Source organism: Zootoca vivipara, chromosome Z1 (assembly GCF_965207765.1).
Source record: "Zootoca vivipara chromosome Z1, rZooViv2.hap1.1, whole genome shotgun sequence".
Taxonomy (NCBI): domain Eukaryota; kingdom Metazoa; phylum Chordata; class Lepidosauria; order Squamata; family Lacertidae; genus Zootoca; species Zootoca vivipara.
Genome location: NC_142583.1, coordinates 40,521,402 through 40,544,565, shown reverse-complemented (window position 1 = coordinate 40,544,565; position 23,164 = coordinate 40,521,402). Strand labels below are relative to the sequence as shown.

The following is a 23,164-nucleotide window of genomic DNA, read 5'->3' as shown; positions in this document are numbered from 1 at the left end:
TTCCAAAAGTACCTACTGACCTTTGACTTAAGCACACATACTCCCTCTTGGATTTTGCAACAAAGTAATGAATTAAGTCAGTAAAAGAGCATCTGCCCACACTTACCTGACCAAGGGAGGGAAGTGTTCCATAAGCCATCGTCTGGTTCATCATTCCTTTCTGCTTCATGATAAGCATGCGTTTCTGCTCCTCACTCAAGTGTGTCATTTGAGCCTGCATCTGCGGTTGTTGGGGCTGCTGCTGCTGCTGCATGTATGGCATCATGGGATTCTTGCTGGGATTGGCCATCGGTGGAGTCATTCTTTGACTCAAGTCAGCATTGAAATGAGTCAGAGGTTTAGTGTTGCCATAAGAAAGCATATTGGTTTGTTTGCTCAAGGAGTTTGTACCCAGATTATTTGGCTGCTGACTGATCATATTCATGTGGTTTTGAGGGAGGTAGTTATTCATCGTAGTCTTTTGTGGGTTGCTTGCTGTAGGAGGCACTACAGGATTTTGGTTGTTAAAGGCTTGGGGATACATCATTGGGCTATTTGGTTTGTCTGTACTGTAGGGTCCTCCATAAGGACTAGATGGAGGCCCCACTGGGGACCAGCTAGATGCTTGATTTGGATGCTGCTGCTGCTGCTGCTGCTGCTGCTGCTGCTGCTGCTGCTGCTTTTGCTGCATGAGCTTAGCTCGTTGCTGCTGCTGTGCTGCCATCTGTTTAAGCTGTTCAGCTGGAGATAAGTCAGTGCTGGGCACAGCCACTTGGCCAGGCCCCGGGGCAGCTGTTGTCACTGTTGTTGGATTAATGAGATAACCATTACCCGGCCTTGACTGAGTTTGGCTTGGGGTATGTGCTTGGTTAGGCGTCTGGGGTGACTGAACCACACAATTTGCTGGTGAGCTGTCAGAGAGTGGAGCTGGGGGCGCACTAGAGACAGAAGGTATGCTAGATGCTGTAGGGACATTTGAAAATGGAGGACCTGAAGAAGAAGGCCTTACCTGGGGAGACCCAAGAGGAACATGGGCAAATGGAGAGTGAGATGGGTCACTTTTAACACTTGCACTCTCTTGAATCTCAGTGGCTGGCCTGGGAAATTCAGGCTCCTTTTTCTCTTCGAAGTCTTCATTGAACAAATCTTGTATGTCATCCTCTGGAACAGTGTTAGCCAGCTCATCTATTAACTCCTGCCACTCTTGATCATTCAGGTTAATGTCTGAAAAAAGTTTATTCTGATTTGAAAGTGATGTGTCAGAATTGTCCATGCAGCTAGGATCATCCAAGGGCTCTTGTTTTAGCTCCTTGCTGTTGTTGCTGTTGTTGTGCAGGATGTTAAAACTATCCTCAAGCTCTGTGCATCCATTGATTGGGAGTTTTATCTCTGGAAGTCCACTGTTTTTACCCAGGTCATCCAGACCACCAGCATGAGTTCCACTGTTCTGCAGGGGCAGTGATGGTTTTATGTCAAGCTGGTGAAGAGGGGAAATAGAAGGCAAAGGCAAATTATTGGGCAAGCTATTGATTCCCTCAATCCCAGGTACATCCTTCCGTATCCGCTTGCTGGTTGGGGAGAAGCTACTGTCACAGACGCCATTCTGCTGTTCGCCATTGAGGGGTGAGCGTGCTCCTTCCAACTTTCTCTTCACCGTCTCTTGAAGCTTGAAGAAACAGAACAAAATCATTCATTAGTCTCTTGCACACACTTCTGCCCTTCATAAACAAAAAACAAAAACAAAAAACACACTCTACGCAATAAACTATACTCACAGCAAATTTATTATAATTCATAACCTGTATATTTTCTCTCTGTGCCTCATTGGCACACAACGCTCCCCCATCAAGTGCTGAGTATATGGGGTATACAATGATAAAGAGCCATGTGGGAGAAAGACAGGAGCCAGGAGGGCAAAAAGGGTATAGCAGTTGGGGGTAGGGGACACACAAAGTGTGTTTCCACACCCTCCTTGAGTGATTTTGCTTGACTGGAATTGTGTCCCTGAACTGCAATAGCGTTTCCTACTGTTATTGATGGAGAAAGGTGTGTATAGAAACCTCTGAATTCTGCATGGCTTGAATGCAGCCTATTACATAAAGGCAAGAGTCACATTTGTTTCTCCACCCAATTTTTACATCTGGCCATGACCATCACTGGTAGGTGGCTGAGGAACTTTTTCCATGAGAGAATATTGGCCCCTTCAGCTGCAAAGGTTCCCCATCCTGGGCTCTATCATCAGTGATGCTAACATAAATTCTCAGTTTTGATAACTGACATGTATATGGACTGCTACTGCCTTCCAGTGGATTCTTATGTTTATAATCTAGCGGTTGTTATAATCTAGCGGTTGAACATTGGAGCGCTGCTGGTACAACAGACTTCCATGCATGCAATGGACCTCTCCTGTCCCTTTCAGCCCCCTGCGTACCCTCAAGGCCTCCAAAGAAGGGGTTTTTTTAATTCAAAGTTTTTGATATTTCTACTATAAAATAATTCCTCTCCCCATTTTCCAGTTACAGAGTTGGTGTTGCAATCTCCATTGGCCATGATTCCCTGTCCCTGCCCTCACCTGGGACACTGACATGTGTTGCGTTCTGCCTATTCTGGTAACATTTTTATAAAACAGAAGGAAAGGGGGGAAGGGGATTTTTTAAATAATTAAAAAAACCAAACACAATGTAGATGGGATCTGCTTTCTGCACAAAGTTCTAAGAAATTCTGCCATATGTTCTGAAACACTCTTCTTGTGTAAAGCATTTGTCATGAGCTAGGCTTGCCATACCTCAGGAAAATCCCTGAAACATTCTAGTTTTCGGATGTAAAGATGGCATTGGGGGGATTTTTGCCGAAGGTGGCTAACATAATATTTAAATAATAAAAATTAGTAATATACCATGAATTTGGCTCAGCTTTCCTTTACCCACCTAGTTTTCTACAGCAACACATACCAGTCTTTATATACTTGGTGGCAAAGCAAAGGCAGGCCTCTTCTCAATCACCCTCTTGGAAGTGGCACCCAATAAATGTCCTGTATTTGCAGAACCCAATTGGTTCTGCAAATCCTGCTTCTCAGCTTGCAGCCATTTTGAAATAAGGACCTACATTTTCCCCTCGTTCCCTTGCCTGGGGTAGATAAGGAAGTTTATTGCCACTGTTGCCTTAATTGTGAGATACCACTATCTCAACTCCCTGGTTTTCCTGCACTGTTTAGTGTCATTCTGCTGAGAGTTACATTCACAAGACAAGACTCAGGCACCAATTCAATCCCATTTAAGCCCTTTTAGTACCACTAAAGTGATGGCACACTGGGATGAAAAACAACTCTTCTAATGTGGAAGGAAGATGCTTCAAAAAGACTGTCACATCAGTCTGTCTTTTTAACTCTCTTTAAACCCATTGGACAACGTTTTAAGACAAAGCTGGAGAAATGACTTGCAGCTGCAGTCTCTTCCAAATAAGTTTCATGCCTCAGATACTGCTGGCTACTTGTTCTACAAAGCATGTTCATACACTCCACTAATAAAATTCTTCTGTTTCTCTGTGAGAAAAAGTGGATTCTATCTGATCTGCTTCCTTTTTCTCCTGCTCTTTTGTAGTGCTGAGCTTGGCTACTGCCCTTCCCTTTCCTGTTTCTATATTTTTGAGCCCGTTGCTTTTCCTTACTAGGGAGTATTATAATCCTTTAGCAATGAGATATGTTAAAGGTAATATAGTCAAGTTTGGTGCTTTTCTACGCATTACCAAGAATGAGGTGGTAGAGTGATATGGCAGAATGATGGACGGCAGCACTTCAGACTGCAGGTAAAATACTTTTTAAAAAAATGTGCTTAAACAAACACTTGCCTCTAGTAAAATAAAATAAAAAGTTTAACCTACCCAGCTCCCTGCTGTACTGATTTGATAACTCTTTTTCTTTCCATGGGGGAACATTCAGAAATATGATTCTCCCACTTGCAGTCTGAAGTGGAACAGCCCCAAATTGTGTTTGCTACCTCAAACTACTCTTGGATCTGGCAATGTCCAATTGCCTTTTATATTTAGTTTTACAATTTATGTAATAGGTTGCTATGCAAAATCAATAAACAAAATTAAGCAAACATTCCTTAGCCTGAGGTATTTGGCCCTGTATCCCTACACTGCTTCCACAGGCAAATAACTGTCATTCTCTCCTTCCCTGGTGCAGTGTTTTTCTCAAATCAGCAACTTCTTCCTGTGGACAAAGTATGCATTCCTAACACCAGAAACCCTTCATAATACATACATACTTTACATCAGTTAGGATATGTACAAATAGTGGAGCATCGTCAAAGGTAATTCAGCAAGCAATCGAGACAACTGCTTGCTGCACTGAATAGCCAGCCTCCTTACAGGTAAAGAGGTGCAGCCGACAACCCCAGTTCAAATCTAGCCTGGGACAGTTGCATAGCACTGAAATGCAGGTGGAATGAGGTCGGCGGAGTTGCTGCTTTCTTCCCAAGGGAGTGACACATCCTTCGGAAATAGGTTACATTTATTGTTTCTTCCCCTGTCAAATGGATGGTGCATAATGAAGTCTGGTGCTCTTGTGTGCTTCCCCTACTCCTCTGTAGACCCTCGACTCAGTAACCTTGCAGGTCGCCTGCCACTTAAAACCTAAACATCGGCTGAGCACTTGAGCATTGAAAATGAATTGGGGGATATGATCACTTCTCGTCTGAACAAGTGGGTGTGATGTCAAGGATTAAACTGTGGTCAATTACATTATCACACTTTAAGGAAATAAGATGATCAGGTTGCTGATCTCAAAGGTCTCCAATAAATTCCCCAAAACTCCCACTACAGCTTCACTGCATGTCCCTTTACCACATGCCCAGAGGCCAAATGTGACCCATCAGGTCTTCCTAACTGGTCCTTCTTCAAGCTGGTCCTGCTCCATGCCCTCCTTGGGTGCTTTTGCCTGGCCTTGCTCTCCGATAATGCTGCTTGCTTTCCTCAGTAGAGGTAGGGGTGTGTATATGGCTTTGGCATGGCTGGAATATAACCTACTATATAAAGATAAGAGTGCATCTCTTCTTTTGTACAAGTGCCTTTGGTCTCTAGTCTGCAGCCCCTGCCCCCTAAAGCAGGGGTCGGCAAGGTTTACCTCGCCTGGGCTGGTTCACTCCAGCGGAGATCCCTCCATGGGCCGGATCATGCGCGCACACACGCGATTTTCAGCATCCACGCAGAAACAATTTCTGGCGCCACAGAAGCGAGTCCCCGTGTCACGCTGCACCAGTTTAGCACAGCGCGCAGGGACTCGCCGAGTGGGCGGCTCGGTTCGGGGGTGGCTCGTGGGCCGGTTAAATGACCCCTGTGGGCCGCTTGTGGCCTATGGGCCATAGGTTGCTGACCCCTCCCCTAAAGGCTATCCATCACATAATCTGGCCAATGGGCTGGAAAAGGTTCCCCAGCCTTTCTTTACATTGCAGACACTCCTCAACCGAAACCAGCTACTACTCCAAATGCAGCTTCACACTACAGAATCTGTAGTTTTTGAGCTTTTTTTAGGGGGAGGGCCTTCTCTTCTTCACCCATTTACCCCACTGCTGCAAGGAAATATCAGCTGCTGCCTTACGCAACCAACCTCCGCCTCCACCGTACCGCCCCAATTGCTGGGCCACCCACCACATCTGTCATGCAGCCCCAAGCAGCATGCCAGGGAATGGCACCACAACACTAAAAAGGTGCCAGAACACACCAAAGAGCTGCTGGAACTCAGTTCCGGTGAGTTCTGGCTGAAAAAAGCCCTACCACACTCCCACAAACCTGTTGAAAATAAATGTGTGTGAGGTGGGTAGGTGTTATAAAATCATATTGGGGGGGGGGTTTGCAGGACACCATTATTAATGAACAGAGAGGGGTGACAGCTGCAATACCCAGAATCCTGTTCAATGCCATCTTCCCTGTCTCCCCACCCCTCCAGCTAGGACTCGACCCTGCCTGAAGGAAGGCTTAAGGATCTGCATATGCACAACAGTTAGCATAAACTCACACATTTCCCCTCTCCACCTCCCCTCCGCCCAGAACAAAACAATGTTTCCAGAAGAAGGGGGGGGGAAACCGCCCAAATCCAAAGTTAAACTTTTCTACTCAAGTTAATAATACAGCCTATTATATGTTCTCTTACCATGAAATCTCTATCCGCTGCCTCTGTATTAGAATTGCTGTTTTATATCTTAGAACTGTATATGTCAGGACTGCTACCTTTTAATTAGAAATCCCTGCATTAGGTATGTTTTCCAGGTATATTTTCTGTATGAACCCTGTATGATCCCAACCCACCTGAACCTTGCCCTACTACCACCCTATACCCATTCAAGGACACACGGACAATAGAGGGATTAGCTGGAACAACTTTATTCAAATAAATTGCCATCCTCAACGTAGCCCACCCTTCCATGGCCTGGAGGAAAACACTGCCGGGCGGACTTCCACCCCATGGAAATCGCCAGGAACTGCCCCACCTCTGCACCCATCTCGACTGATTGCCCTTCCTGCCAAACAACAGGGAGCACCATCAACGACAGGAGAAGAGAGATTGACATCTCTCCATCTGAAAGGAGAAGTCATCTCCGCACCCAGCTAATCCGATCTCCCACCCGTCGCCCTTGTCTCCCCCTCCCTCCTAGTCCAGAGATTTCCATGCATGAACAGGAGGGTATATAGGGGGACTTCACCATTTCCCGGGGTTCCTTCCTTCTTTCCAGAGGCAGGGACCCTACAGCTGTAGCTTTGCATTCTGCAATAAAGGGATCAGTTTGTTTTTCCTGACAGCATCGTGTGGTCTCTGTCATTTTCCCGGCGGAGCTGAACTTAGTGCAAATTTTGGAGCTTCCGACCCGCGTCTGTCCTTCTTAAAAGGCAACGCATTTTGGGGTACATTTTTCATAACAGTAGGTGTGTTTTCCCCTCCCTGAAATGAATCAGTGGCTCCATTTGTGTGTCATGGTAAACCACAGCTAATGGCTTTCACTTTGCTCCTTCCTTAGTGCAAGCAGGAACAACACACAATCCCTAGCTTTGTGCTACATCTAAACCAGGGCTCTGAAGCCAAGGTTTCTTCTTTGCCTCCCAATTGTGATTTCTTTGGAGTGAAACAAAGCACACCCCTCAGTCTGGACATAACACTAAGCCAATGTTGTGATTTGTTGCTCTCATTCATGCTAGTGGAGGAGCGAAACAGGTACAATCTCTGCGTTCACAGTAAACTATTCAAACTATGGATTACCATGACATATAAACAGCCAAATTCTTGCTTGTGCATGTCATCCAATGCTGCACAAATCAAGTTACTTAAAACTGGTACAAAGACTTTAGCTTTGTTCACAGACAACAGATAACGTTGCAGGAATTGGAAAATCTCATGGGAATGGAGGTGCCTTAATTTAATGAATTAAAGATTGAGGGCACAAGGAGAAGTGGACAACAGAGGACGAGATGGTTGGACAGTGTTCTCAAAACTACCAACATGAGTCTGACCAAACTACGGGAGGCAGTGGAAGACAGGAGTGCCTGGCGTGCTCTGGTCCATGGGGTCATGAAGAGTCGGACACGACTAAACAACAACAATTTAATGAACATCCATTAGTTTCTATGGATAGGTTACATGTGGAAATAACTGACATCCATTGTTCCCTATGAGGTGGGGTGCCCTGGAATAGCATTAACCCCCGCAAAAAAAGGGGCAAAGTGTTTTTACTCCAAAAGCAGTAGACTTGGGTGGACATGAGTGAGTATTGGGTTATTTATATGCTGTAAGCGGAGGAACCTGGTCCTGGGCTAGGAGACCGCTAAACTTTATGAGGCTATTTATTAATAGTCTAAAAAGTATATCTACATATTACAACACACATACACACCCACATGCAGACTAGCTCATCTTGGAATTTTCAGCAGGACTATAGTGGGCACACCATAGAGCAGGGGTGTCAAACTCAAATTCATCGGGGGCCGCACCAGCAGTTTGGTCACCCTCAAAGGGCCAGTTATATCTGTAGGACTATGTGTCCACTCTTTATTATCATAAATTATTGTCACTGCATTCAATTATTACTGTTTTTTTTTGCAATAATGTAAGTAATAACTAGCTCTGAAAGCAGAAACATAGTCAGAATAATGGCAAGTAGATATTCAAATGTACAATTATTGTACAATTTATTGAAAAATGATTTTTGGTAACTGCACTGGGTGGTGGAGGCTCGCTAGGGTTTCATGCAGGAGCTTTGCAGAGCTACTGGTACCTGGAGATGCTGGGGTCCTTCTGCATGCAGGACAGATGTTCTGCCAGTGAGCCACCACCCTTCACCAAAGGGACTGGCTGAGGTTGACTCACTGGAACTGCTCTCCTGGTTCCAGGGTTTAAGGGCCAGAAGTATAAAGCAGCATCCTATGTTTCTGAGGAGAGGGAGGGGAGGGGAGGGAGGAAGGAAGGAAGGAAGGAAAGAGGGAGTGGGAGGGAGAGAGGAAGGAAGGAAAGAGGGGAGAGAAAGAAGAGTAGGAAAGAAGGAAGGGAATAAAGAAGGAAAGAAAAAGAAAGAGGGAGAGAAGGCGGAAAGGGAGAAAGAAGGAAGGAAGTAGAGAGGGAAAGAAAGAATAAGAATGAGGGAGAGGAAGAAAGATGGGAAGGACGGAAGGAAGGAAGGAAGGAAGGAAGGAAGGAAGGAAGGAAAGAGGGAGCAGGAGGGAGAGGAAGGAAAGAGGGGAGAGAAAGAAGAGTAGGAAAGAAGGAAGGGAATAAAGAAGGAAAGAAAAAGAAAGAGGGAGAGAAGACAGAGATAAAGAAGGAAGGAAGGAGAGGGAAAGAAAGAATAAGAACGAGAGAGAGGAAGAAAGAAAGGAAAGGGGGGGGGGTCGCCGCCTTGATTCAGTGCCAGAAAAGAGTGCGAAGGGACCCAGGGGCAAAAAGCATTTCCCGTGCAGTGTGAGGCAGCGGGTGTCCATTTTAGGAGACGTGCGTAAAGCCTCAGAGTTGCACGTTCATGAGGCTGAGCCGCTGCTGAGCTCATGTTCATGAGGCTGAGCCGCGGCAGGAGGAGGAGGAGGTGAGGCAGGAGGAGGAGGAGGCTTGCCGGGTCGGTGCCCGGCAGCGCCGTACGGAGAGTCCCGAGCCTCTGGGACGCAGCAGTGCTCTGTAGCACTTTGAATCCTCCTCCACGCGGCGCTGCTGGGTGCTTTGTCTGTGCTTCAGCAGCAGCAGCAGCCGTTTCCAGGCACCGAGCCGTGGCAAGAGGAGGAGGATTCAAAGTGCTACAGAGCACTGCTGCGTCCCAGAGGCTCGGGACTCTCCGTGCAGCGCTGCTAGGCACCGACCCGGCAAGCTGTCTCCTCCTTCTCCTGCTGTGGCTCAGGGAGCTCCACGCAGCGCTGCTCCGGCCGCCTTTCTACCCCCCCCAGGCCCCAGCTGTTTGTCGGCGCTTTGTCGACGCAGCGCTTCAGCAGCAAGGTCCCGCGCTGCTGGGGCCCGCTGGCTGGGGCGCTCGGCGGGCCACATGACGAGGTCTGGCGGGCCGGATTTGGCCCCCGGGCCTTGTGTTTGACACCCGTGCCATAGAGTATCCACTACATAAACAAGGGAGCACTTAAGGCTGTCGACAGAGCTTTCATCTGCTGCAAAAAGCTGCTCCACTTCATCCCACTAGCAGCAAGTCATTTTTCAGAAGAAATTAGACCAAGGTGCTGTTGTTATAGCAACAGTCAGAGCCACTTACACAGCTCCCTCCCCCCCCCCAATCTCATTCTGACTTCAGTGGGCAGCTATTTCAATTATGTATAGGGAGTGACCAGGGCTGCTGCTGTTTAGCGCTTTTATTGCTCCTTCAAAACAAGCTCAGAGGCTGAATTCTCTTTCGGCTTCACATCTGACCATAAAAGTCAAACAGACTTCATAGCATTTTGTGCCATTTCCGCCCACCCTAAGCTCAGTGGTCAGCAAGACCATAGACAGGGAGGCTCCAATTGTTATCACAGAGCCTTTAATCTACTGGGCATATAATGGGCATGCTTCCACTAACTTTGCTGTCTTTAAACCACTTCAGGTTCTTCCAGCCGAAAAAATGGCAAACAAGTGCTGACAGGGGACCAATAACACAACAGAACATCCATTACTTCACAGTACCAAGGAGCCCATGAATCTGCAGAACTGGAGCTCCCAGGAATCTTCTATAATGGGATTTTGGTTTGACAACCTGGACAAGTACAGAAATAATCGAGTGCACCGAGATTGTGGCATTGTAGGTGGTGGAGTAAAAAGGTGCATAGGATTGATCACTGGTGTGCCTGTATCTTATGCGTGAATAAACAAATACATCCATAAATGCTTCCACTAAGACACAGGTTTGAAGGAAAAACAAAAGGTGCTACATTCTTCATCATCCCTTGATTCAAATCTCTATTAAAATTGATGTTTCTTATTCTCTGTGTCATTTCAGATGAGCTACGCTGTCATTTGTGCTCAAATGAACTTACATTCCTGCAGCGATGATTGAGTATTATGATCACAGAATTGTGAGTCTGGAATGTGTATTGAGGTCAAATACTTCAACCTCTTCACAGGGGAAATATCCTCCATCTAACACACTCCAAAGAGATTAGCAGGCAGCGTCCAGATTATACTGCTCCACAATCAGAAATAAGGAGCAAGGAAGGTGTCTGGACTTTGGGTTGTCTTAACTAACTCCAAATTTCATGTAGTCAATGAAACGTGATTTGTCCTTAACAAAGGATGAGAAATGCACTGCCGAATGTCAGATTACTGGGCCAGCTTTTGACTTTTCTCAGTCATAATCACATGAATATGTGATAAAGGGGAAGGGGATGAACTACCCAATTCATATGCTAAACATTTCTTATGTCATATTTTAAAAATGCTTCAGCAAAGCAGAAATTGGCTGCATAAACCTACCTCTAAAAAAACACAATGTTCCTTAGACTCCATCTCTGCAATTGGAAGCAAAAGCAAGTGACCACAAGGGTAGTAAATTATTTCAGATACCGTATTTAGGTATTTAGGACAAAGCCCTCTCTAGAGTTTACCGAAATAAGATTTACAACCACAATAAGTTGCAATGAACAAAGTGTGACAAACACATCAATGAAATCCCTTTAAAGTCAGAATAAAATCATTCAGAAAAGGCTTCACAAAGTCTTCAAGGTTTGCATGAAGATTTCTCAAGAGGGAGATTGGTAGAGTTTTCACAAAAGAGGGTTCCAAACATATGGGGTCACCAGTGAAAAGTCCTTCTCCATAGTATCTGCCCATCTTATTTCTACTTGTAGTGGGTCAGAGAATAAGCCCCCTGAAGTCAATAGCAGGTCTTGGGTGGGTTCATTTTGGCGAACGCAGTCCTTCAAATAATTTGGTCCCAGACCATTTAGGATTTTAAAAGTAAACACCAGCACTTTGAAATGAGCCTGGAAATGAACTGATAAGAAGCTGATAAAATTTGTGCTATATTTGCCAACCCTCTGGCCCTATTAGTAGATGCATTTTTACCAGCTGTAGCTTTCAAAATATCTTTAAAATGTAGCTGCACTTATATTGTAGCATAAAGTCTAAAGTACCAAACATACTTAGCATTACATTAGCATCTATACAAGGGGGAGCTCCACATAATGTTGCACCATGGATGCTCCCTGCCCTCTTCCAGAACGCTCCATTTTATCTCTCCATTTTACCCCTCTGTTCCTCAAGTGCCTTTGTACGGCTGGAACATCCTTGAACTGCAATAATGCCTCTTGCTTGCCTGAATGAAGGCATGTAGTGCTTGGGGTGCAGAAACCTATCACTTTTGCATGGTTGAAATGTTGCAGCTGAGACTTATTATGATATGGGTGTGAATTCTGTGGACAATATTAGACTATATATGCGTCAGCATCCCATAACAGTGCCGGTGTTTTCCATCAGTATTAAAGGGTAGTATTTTCTTTTCTTCATTTTTGGTCTACTTAACATGCAGAAAAGAAGCAAACATTAATGTAAACACACAAAATAATAGGTTCTGAAGCAGAGACCAAGAATACAGAGTCCCTTGGGAATGTTTGCAGCAATTACAGGCACAGGTCTAATTAATTTTTTCCAATACTAAATTATCTGCAAACTCAACTAGACCCCAGCGTAATGATTATGTCAGGGATGAAATTTTGTCATTGGTCTCAGAGAGCTCTGCCCACTTCCTGTCTTTGACTTCAGACTGAAATGCTGCCTTGCTCTTTATTTGCACTCAGTTTCCATAGTCACGTCACTTAAAGAAGCAATTTCCCTGCTCATCCTATTAAAATATACCGGTACTTCTGTTCATAGAGGTGTCTTTATTATGGATGCCCAATGTTTATATCTAGAATATTTAGATAGTGATTATTTCACAAAAATAGATGGGGACTTGGCAGTTTATGATCCTCTCTACAATTCCTTGGCAGTGAATTCCATTTCCAATAACAAGACTTACTTTTAACTAAATGGGTTTCAAGATTACAAGGTAAACTTTGCATACTTTGAACAGCTGCTGGATTAATATATATGCCACATAATTAAGTGGCTCTTTATTTATGTGAGAGCTCAAGCTGTACATGGGCTTCACTTTACCCTGTGTGAAGACTTGCCCCTGTAGTTCATATGGATGTATAGGACTCCCAAGATACCCCTAGAAGCAGGGGTATAGAGTCTCCCAGGGCAGCCCACCCATGCTATGCCATTGCCTCGAAGATATTTAGGGGTTGAAAGGGGAAGGTTAGGGGGAGAACATGTCATTGTGCAGGCAGAAATCCTTGCGCTGACAAAAAGTTCCCATAGCTCTACATTGGATTCAACCTGGTATCTCCCTGAGTATCATTATTTTTCACACCTAAAAAATGTTACGCAGCAACCTTGAGGGAACACATGCAGATTGTACACCAAAAAGCAGGAAAAAGGGAAAGGAAGGTCTGTTTCTTGACTGGGAAATTGACCACAGAGGCCCTTAGAAAGATGCTAACAGCTAACATGCTGGCCACTGTGGAAGTGAACAGCAGCAGTTGGTAGGGCGAGGTCAGTGTGGTGCATAATACAGGCAGTGCCAATCCAGTGCTCTTGCTGGTGCAATTGCACCATGCAGACCTTACTACCTCCTCACTTCTTCCAGGCCCGTCTTAACCACATCTTAACCACATCAAGCGCCGCCCCCCCAACTCACCGCGGACACAGAGGAGGGACATGGCATGGGCGGGCCGGGCGCTGAGGGTGGGCCAGGCTCAGGGGCGCCGCAGTGGGTGGGCCGGGCTGCCTGTTTGTCCTCCGGGGCGCCGGTGCCGCCTCCTCCTGCGTGGAGGCCTCTTTGGGGGGGGTGCCGTTTAGCGCCCGGCCTCTTGTCCTCCTTATGCCCCCGACCCAACCCGCCAGGCTGAGGCCGGGACTCGAACCCGCGGCAGGCGGGCGGGCGGCAAGGAGCAGGGTGGCCGGGCTGTCTGGCGGGTGCAGCGCAGTGCCTCCTGGTGGCCCGGCGCATTTAAAATATTAGTTACAGGTGATCCCAGTTCAAGGTGCAAAATTTAAAACAAAACAATTGAATAAAGCACAGTTAAGAATACACATCAACACATTTGAACCACCTGGAGAGGCGCCGTGGGTTAAACCACGGAGCCTAGGGCTTGCTAATCAGAAAGTCGACAGTTCAAATCCCTGTGACAGGGTGAGCTCCCATTGCTAGGTCCCTTCTCCTACCAACCCAGCAGTTCGAAAGCATGTCAAAGTGCAAGTAGATAAATAGGTACCACTTTGGCGGGAAGGTAAGTGGCGTTTCAGTGCGCTGCTCTAGTTCGCCAGAAAGCGGTTTAGTCATGCTGGCCACATGACCCAGAAGCTGTACGCCAGCTCCCTTGGCTAGTAAAGCGAGATGAGCGCCACAACCCCAGAGTGGTTTGCAACTGGACCTAATGGTCAGGGGTCCCTTTACCTTTACCCCCCCCCCCCATTTATAGAAGTCAGTTCTATATCCAGCACTCTGTACATATTCAAGAGGCTAATGAAGTTTTACATTCCATCCCATAAAACCTTTTGCTTTTGACAATCTTAAGAGTGTTTTCTATTTTTTTGTTTTTATTTTGCTTAAAAAGAGCAAAACAACAACAATCCCACAATGGTGTTTTCTATAGCTAGATCTTCACAGTAAACAAGATCCAAGGGAAAGTCAGTGTGAGAGTTTACCACTAAAAGTTCCTAAAAGTACAGAGCAGAATCTTGCTTTGTATGTTGTTTTCAGGTGTGTTGCGGAAATGTACCACAGCACATCCACAAAGTGGGCTCCTGTTAATCCTTACTCTCCTCATTAATGGACTTTCATTTGTATCTTTTCATCCTGTTGTGGTAAAAAAAACAACACACTGCTCGGAATAGGTTTTGTCCGTCCAGAGACAAAAGATTTTAGGATTATATTTATGTTGGCAATTAGGTATTTTCCACTCAAAAACTCTTGTCCTTGCTGCATGCAACAGCCACGTTACTCCCCTCTCCCACATTACATCTTGACCACTATCTAAATTAGCTCTTCAGGGATTTGGAAGCACCTCAAAACACCTGCTTAAACTGAAAATCTACCTAGAGAAGTACACCCATGCTCCCAAGGTAGAAGCCCTACATTAGCTTTCTGTATTCTCTCATGTCATAAAGGAGAGCAGCGGTGAGTCTCGCCCCTTTCCCAGGTCACAGTTCCCATTGCCCTTTATGATTTGGAGCACAAGTTGTAGTCCAAACCTGGCACCCTGGAAGGTGCCAAGTTGGTGATGGCTGCTGTAACTCATTGAGGGCAATGGGGACTGCAACACAGAGGCAGAGCTGGTATGTTCTTCATCACCGTGTGAGGCCTTTGGAATGCCTAAACCAGGCATAGGCAAACTCACAATTCCCATCATCCCTAGCTAACAGGACCAGTGGTCAGAGATTAGGGGAATTGTAGTCCCAAACATCTGGAGGGCCAGAGTTTGCCTATGCCTGGCCTAAACAGAGCTAGAGCCAGAGCTAAAGTTCTATACAACTGCTACAAGCACCTATTGGCTATGACCTGTAACATCATTTCTTTGGCCCAAACACATACTGCTTTGGAAAAGCTTTGAAATCAATTTTTGAAGATATGCACTTTAGTATGTTTGGTACACAGAAGTACTGCACACCACTTGTTGGCAAGTTAGTTTCTTTCTTTCCTCTTTCCCTTTGAGGGAGGGAAACACGCTTCGTCATGGGAAACCAGAGTTATCTTTGTCTATTGCTGTAAGGGACAGTGATTAATAGAAGATCAGTCTGTTCACAGTAGCAAAGACATGTGCGCTTCTCAGCGGCTTCCTTTCTTGCAGCTCTAGAGATGGCCAGTCAAATGGAGACAAACACTACAATTCCCTGTGCACAGGTGGCAATTCCATGCATTTAAGAGCCCCCTTCCATGAGTGGTCTTAGTTTACTTGCTTGAATAATCTGTAACAATTTGCTTTACAGAGAGGTCTTACTAGTGAGCACCTGGTCTCTGCTTCTGGAAACTGTACTCTCTATAGCATAAATGGATCTGTGGATAATTCTGCCGGCAGCTGAGGACTGGAGTTGACAGTCTGCTAACTTTATGTCTTCTGTAGGAGGTGGGAATAACATTGTCCTTAGATCCATTTTTAAAACCAGTGGTTAGCTCCCCTCATGAAAAAAGGCACTTTACATACACCCAAAAGCAGCTCTGCCATTACTGCCAGATTTTGTTGGAAAAAAGAAACCAATTCTAGTGTCTTTTCATCCAAAACAGCCACAGGTGTCACTTGGTTGCCAAATGCCTGCCTGAGGCTCTTCTGACTTTTGCTTCATTAAGACATGGGCATCAGGCTTCATAGAGCTTTTGCAGCACATGTATAGGTTTGGTTCCCTCCTCCCCAACTTCTTGTATTGTTTTTATATTTTAAGGTTATCATATTATAACTGAAGGCTCATCCACATTTACACTTCTCCTGCTGCTTCCCCTGGGGAAATGTGCTCCTTACCTTGGAACTGGAAGAAATGTCAATTGGATTTTTCACAGATTGACATTTGCTCCAATACAGCTGTAAAGAGTGGATTTTCCTGAGCAAGTGATGGAGCAAACAGAAAACCACTCAAACCTGTTTCTAGAAAGCACAGGAAAAGTGGAAAACCAGTCGGATCCATGCTTTTTTTCTATGCACAAGACAAGTGAAGTGGGGGCAAGCCTTGAATTTGCTGCTGTTGCTCTGAGGATGATTTCAATGTTTTGTAAATATGTTTTTTTAAAAATGATGTAAGCCACTTTGTGGAAAGTCTTACACCCTTGCACTTTAGCAGAATCCAGAGACCTCTTTCAAAAATTCCACAGTATTTGATTTATGAGATTCCTCCAATGGAGGCCTGAAAACACTCCAAAGTGCTAATTTGTTTCAGCAGTAGCTTGCATTCATGGAAAGGGAATCAAGCCCATAAGACTACTACTGAAATTAGGACAATGAGAGCAGCATCTGCAGTTGCTAACATCAGAACTATTGTGACTGTTGAATGCAAACAACTTATTTTGTGCTACAAAGGCCACTGGCGGCTTGGTCTTCCAAGTGCCGTTTTAGAGCAAGCCCCAGTGAAGCAAATAAGCTGACAAAGCATGTCGAGGATCACAGCGGACAGGCTTTGAAAGAGATGGGGATGCCAAGAGGAAGGGCTTATGTTTGACATTTTTTCCTGAGGGTATAACAGAAGCTGTGTGCTCTGAGGAGGATAGCTTCAAGAACATGGACCAGAAGGTCAAACGACACCACAGGAAAAAGAAAGGCATAAACACAGGAGTGGAAGAGACAAGCATATGGAACATCTCATCTGGTATATTGCCACACCACATAACAATAGATCTGGGTCTAAGCATTCCATATGTACAATAAAACAACTGGAGGGAAAGGACAGCATGACTGCACCATCATCAAATATATAATAACTTAAATCTGAAAAATCACAGAATCGGTTCCATTAAGGTGGAAGGATATGAGCCACAGTTCCAAATGCCTTACTTTATCCCTCATTTTATCATCACAACAACACTGTGAAATTGGTTAGACTCAGAAATAACAAGTTGGCCAAGGTTGTAACTTTTTATTATGGGAGAGGTCTCCCTACAACTCTGGAAAAGTGGCCTGTTTTGCCTTTAGAGCAGCAATTTTAAGGAGGAAAGTTTGTGGGGATGAGAAGTCATTGGTGCATTATTTCAGGGAGCAAAATCTTATCTGACTGCCTGGTTTAAATAATTACTTTAACTGTGTAACATTTTATGCATTTTAGGTGTGTTTTTTGTGTTATTTGGCTTTAGCTGCACAAATAAATAATATTTGTATTTGTGTGACACAGGAGGTCACTACTCCTCATTCTTTTCGCACATACATGCTTCTGTTCCCCCATGATTTCCCCATGAAAACAGCAGGGCTGGTAAAGGTAAAGGTAAAGGGACCCCTGACCATTAGGTCCAGTCGCAGACAACTCTGGGGTTGCGGCGCTCATCTCGCTTTTCTGGCCTATTTATCTACTTGCACTTTGAGGTGCTTTCAAACTGCTAGGTTGGCAGGAGCAGGGACCAAACAACGGTAGCTCATCCCGTTGCGAGGATTCAAACCACCAACCTTCTGATCAGCAAGCCCTAGGCTCTGTGGTATAACCCACAGTGCCACCCCAAATTCCAGCATTTTATGCCTACAATTAGGGTTAAGGGGTCCGCAAAGGCATTTTTTTCTGGAATAAAAAATCGCAGAAAGGAGCACTAAGCATACATTATATTCCATCCGTTTTCTGAAGTGGCTTCTAAATCGTGTGGAAGCTCAAACATAATGTGGAAATTAACAGTTAGGGAAACATGTGAATGTAGCCCTGGATAGCACTATTGCACACCTATAAACCACAGAATGTTGCATTACAGGTTTGCAGAAGGAGTGAAACAGAATATCATCCCTTTCTTATTCAGTATTGTACTGGCTTTGCAGTGTATATTCAAAGAATCCAAATTATACCAAAAATGTGGCACCACAAGTTGACAAACTTCTAACACAGGAACCTGGAGCCCTAAATATGGAGCCAAGTTAGCATTGCTAATGTAAATTTTAATTTTTCTCATTCAAACATTTGACCTCTTTCCACTAGCACCAAGGATGCACACCTCTTATCAACTATTGCGAAGTCTAATATCCTTACTTTTCTTTAGAACAAAAGCTAAAAAAACATTTTGCTGACAAAGGGAAATGCAAAAGAAATGTTAATAAAACACTACCCTAGCAGAATTTCCATAACCTAGAAAAATGAGTTTGCCCACTGGAGGGCTCTAATATTGTTTCAACTACCATAGAAACACATCAAAATGTTGAAACGGAAATTATTTCAATGTATGGGAATAGAGCATTCAAATATGTACAATATACCAAACTCCATGGATATGCATACATTTTAATGGAGGTCAGAAGTAATCTAACTGTGTTTTGCACTTCTAATACAAAAGAATGGTTTCTCTCTTTCTTCCAGTTCTTATGAATAACTTAATTAAGCATCCACCTGTTAACTTTTCTTTTGCACATTATCATAGAATGTTCACACCAGTGTAACAGAAGCTAAAATAAATCCTTTGTAATATTTATGCAGCAGTACACAATTTTAACTTGGGGCTTAGGTCTGCTGCTTCATTTTTCAGGGGTGCCAGGCGTTCGTGAACCTGGTGGCCCACCTCAGTTTATATGGCTGACAGAGTTGCTCAAGACTGGCTTGTGATCCACATGGCTAGACTTCCCCCTGCAATGAGCACATGCAGGAAAATATCTGCCTTTCCCCAGGACACTTTCCTAAACCCCTAAAGAATACAATACACTCACAAATAAAACCAGCACTACCTTTAGATCAGCGTTTCTCAACCGGTGTTCCGCGGCACAGTAGTGTGCCGCGAGACACCGGCTGGTGTGCCGCGATCTGCGGCGAGGAAAAGGGCACTTTGCATTGCTGACGGACTTCTGGTGAGGCAAGATGGCGCGCGGCACGGCAGCGCGAAGCTCCTGAGAGCGACCAGCGTGCCTGTGCCACCAGCCTAGCCTCCGGACCGCCGGAACCGCCACCGGTACGCGGGCGCCAAGTGAGCCCGGCGGATCGACCGGGGAGCCGCTGGAGGGCCCCCCGCGACCCCACCGGAGCGACACCGAAAACGCCCGGCTGGAGGATCGACGGACCCCTGGGCTCCGCGGCAGCCGCGTGGGCGTCGGAATCGCCCGGCGGATCAAGCGGGGAGCCGCTAAAGCCCCCCAGCGAGCCCGCCTGCGGCCGGGAAGAGCTCCGAAGCCCGGGACCTCCCACCACGCGACGGCCCTGCCTCGTCGCCGCAGCCGTCGCCACCCCAGCCGCCCCAGGAGAAGAGGAGAAGGAGAGAGGCCCCCCCCAGGTGAGGGAAAAAGGGAAAGATAGGGAGGAGAGGGCCCCTCACCCCCCCCAACCCATGGTGTGCTGCGGGATTTTTTTTCATTGAACAAGTGTGCCGTGGCCCAAAAAAGGTTGAGAAACACTGCTTTAGATCACAAAATGGGCTCCTCAATCAAACTTGCATGTGAATAATCATAATCACAGCATTCCATTCCAGGCACATGAAACCACTCGCAAGGCCTAAATTCTGGAATATAGGAAGCTGCCGTATACCAAGTGCGGTCCATTTATCTATTCAGCTCAGTACTGTCTACATTAGTGTTTCCCAAACTTGAGTCTCCAGCTGTTTTTGGATTACAGTTCCCATCATCACTGACCACTGGTCTTGCGAGTTAGGGACGATAGGAGCTATAAACCAAAAACAAGTTTGGGAAACACTGGTCTACACTGACTGGCCATGGCTTTCCAGGGTTTCAGACAAGGAAATGTGTGGAGATACTGCCAGGAATCTTTTGCATGCAAAGCAAATGCACAACCACAGAGCTAAGGCCCTTTCCCCTGTTCATGCAACTTTCCCCTTAACAACCACTTTGAGAAGGGAGGGTGGACTAAGCGAGTAAGCATGTCAACCCTCACCCCTTGACATGGCCTGTCCGCAGGTTTTGTTGTTACTCCAGCATTTTCTGAGGGAGACAGAGGTACAGCCCCCAGAGGCTTCCAGGGTGGCCGCTGGCTTATTTCAAACAGCATATAGCATCAGGATACAATTATTCAAATAATTCCTGTGCCTTAAGGCTTGACAGGAAACACTTTCCTCTCCCAGTACCATGCAATTGCTGTCCCCAAGTCCTGCCATCGGTGCCTCAATAGCAGCATGAAATGTAACCTAGGGCAAAGTAACACCTTCTCTGGGGAAAAAGGCATGTTCCATCTTCCATTTGCCAGGACAAGGACTGGACGGGGGTGAAACGAGTGGGATACAAGTTCACAAATTTTACAAATCTGAACATGTCCGGACTTTGCTGCAGGAAAATGCCCTTGTCTGTTCGTTTTTCAAAGTGTCATATGAATGTTCATGCAGTTCAGTGGATAAGTGTTGATTCCTTTACAATACAGAGTATGCTGATTATTTTCAATAGAACCATGTAAAAATATTTTAAACAGTTCCAGAAACTGTACCAGGCATGGTGCAGCAGAGTGGAATTCACACTACTCTGAACTTTGCAATGCAGTTCCTCAGTGGATCCTGGAGGGCATTCTGCAGCTTCGGGTGGTGCCTCCCATTGGCTCAATGGGCAGGGTCTAAACCTTCTGACCACCTCCCCCAGGGCCATCCTGTCTGCCCAGATCAGCCTTGCCTCTTGTTGCCTTTCAACTACTGTACCTTCCAAGCCTCACCTTTTCCCCACTTTTCTTCCAAAAGGCAAGCCAAGGAGGGACAATCTGGAAGGGACAGGATGGCTCATGCTCCTGGGTGAGGTGGTCTGAATGCCTTAGACCTTGCCTGTTAAGCAAGTGAGAGTTGCCATCCCCAGCTACATTATGACACCCAGCAAGCGATAAGAATAGGAATTCATGGTAAGTGTTTCCACTTGTTCTATAACCAGAAAATGCATATATTAGTGAAAAAGGCATTCTCTTAGGGGAAATTGCCTGCAAAAATATGAGCATTAGTCAAAACTGCATACAAAAATAGAGAACTAAAAATGCTAATGAATTTTCATGTGGATTTTTTAAAAATAAGAGTTTTCAAATTGCTGCAGAAATCATAAAAGCATAGAATTGTAGGTTGGACAAATAAGCAAGTGGGAGAACCATCCATATTTTCAACAGCTCTGAAATTATCGTTGTCCATATATACCCTTTGCTAAATGCAATGCAGCTTACTTTAAGAATATACAAAATGTGAAGTCTCCCTTACGTTCGGTATCTGGCATTCTCATACATTAAAATAAATTTCACTTATGTATATAGCCTTAAACTGCCTTCCTATTTTTTTTTCAGGACTGGGGGAAGGGGAGAGGAAGAGAAATCTTGGTATGAAATCATTTCACAACAAACCAAATTTTATAACAGTCCTGAAAGATTAAAGGAAATTTATTAGAAAGTTGGACGTGCTAGTTGGTGCTGCTTTGACAAACCCAACATGACATTCTTCAGGGTTTTCCTTTTAATTTAAAGTACTATATCAGGCTGATATAGGAAACATTATGGCCTTTTGGCTTCTTGCCTGAGCAAATAATTATTTCTGCTGCTTAGGAAAAACACCTCCTCTCGCTCCACTTGGTAGCAAAGGGAGATATCAAGGATCTCACTTAAAAACATCCAGGCTGCTCTTTTGGAGCCCTTCATCCAGTACATGCTAACGCCATTCTGCTGGGAGATTGCTATTCTAACATAATGAGATATTAATGAGCTTTGCACATGTTCCAACCCGCAACAGCCTCCCCCCCCTCTTTCCCACAAAACTAGAGATTCTCGTCCTGTTTTTTTCTGACACTGCAGTTGTGCTTCTCTTCCCTTTCTCCCCCCATCCCCGTTCTCCGCCCTCCCTGCCTCCCAGCACTGCTGCACAGTTTGCCTTAAGCTGCCAGCACTAAACAGCACCAAATGGGCTGGCACCATCTTGTTTCCTGGCCTAATGGATGCTTGTTTAAACACAGGGGCTGTTTGCATTGCTGCAGCTCACTGCATGTTAAACACAGTCCTCTGAAACCCTACGCCAATCCAATAAAGGTATCAGCAGTACAGCGTGGGGAGGCAATTACTATAAGGTCCCAAGCGAGCCTTCTAAGCTCTAGGAAGGAAAATTTGATCGAACAACTAAAAGGAAAATCTGATTCGGCTCAGCATCACGTGGAAGACGCAAGGCTTAACTGCAGCCAGGTCTGTGGAGGGCAGAGAGAAATCAATGGAAGAGCTAGTGAGAGCAAATGCACATTGTTAAGAGGGGCTTTAAGCATTTGCCTGTTAGAAATGCCATCTGCTGCATATACCAAGAGATCGGCTCCCTTCTCTCTCTTTCCTTTGAAATCCTAAAAGATGCAGAGGCTTTTATTTTTTTTAAATTTTATACCGTGCAGCTTCCCCTGCAGGCCTCTCATCAATCTTTAAAACAATTCTCTTCTGTTAAAGGTCCCCTTTCCAGCGCAATATCATTGTAATATCAAAGGGGTGAGGTAAAGAGATGAAAACCAGAATGACAAAGGACTCGTTATAGATATAGATAGATATATATCTATATCTCCACCGGCCTATTTTTCAAAGGCTCTCACCCTAATGATAGTCAATATTGGAAGGAATCAGCTCTCCACCTTTGCAGGGCCAGAAATCCAGGAAGGGGGAGAAGCTGCATATCAATTCGTTTTAGTTGAGAAACAAAGACATTTCCAATGTGTGGGGGGGGCATCCACTTCCTCTGTTTGAAATAGATAATAGAAAATTGCGGAAACTGTTGCTTCTTAGTTCCGACTTACTTTAACAGCTTCTAAACCAGGGCTTGCTCCAAAGGATACCTTTGCTGATGAGATGGAAAGTTTCCCCAAGTGCCTGTCATGGATACATTCATTATGAAGGATTTAGGAGCATAAGACATGCCACACAGAACCAAACCAACAGTCCATCTAATTTGATTTCCTGCCTCCAGCAATAGATCCCTCCGCCAGTACTGGCAAGGAAAAGGCAAAATCCCCTCGCCTGCTTCAAATGCAGCCAGCTGGTTTTTACTGTATTGGTTGATTTCTGCTTTCAAACTGCAGTAGTGATTAGTGGATGTGCCTCGTC

At 45.2% G+C, this 23,164-nt stretch overlaps 1 protein-coding gene across 1 annotated transcript in view; it reads right to left on the bottom strand.

Moving 5' to 3' along the window:
* The window catches only part of MAML3 (mastermind like transcriptional coactivator 3), a 290,816-nt gene that overhangs the window by 122,372 nt on the left and 145,280 nt on the right, over nucleotides 1-23,164 (bottom strand). The window contains exon 2 of the mRNA XM_035114166.3: nucleotides 107-1,645. Coding sequence (XP_034970057.3) covers nucleotides 107-1,645 — 1,539 coding nt within the window. The remainder of the gene's footprint in view (nucleotides 1-106; nucleotides 1,646-23,164) is intronic.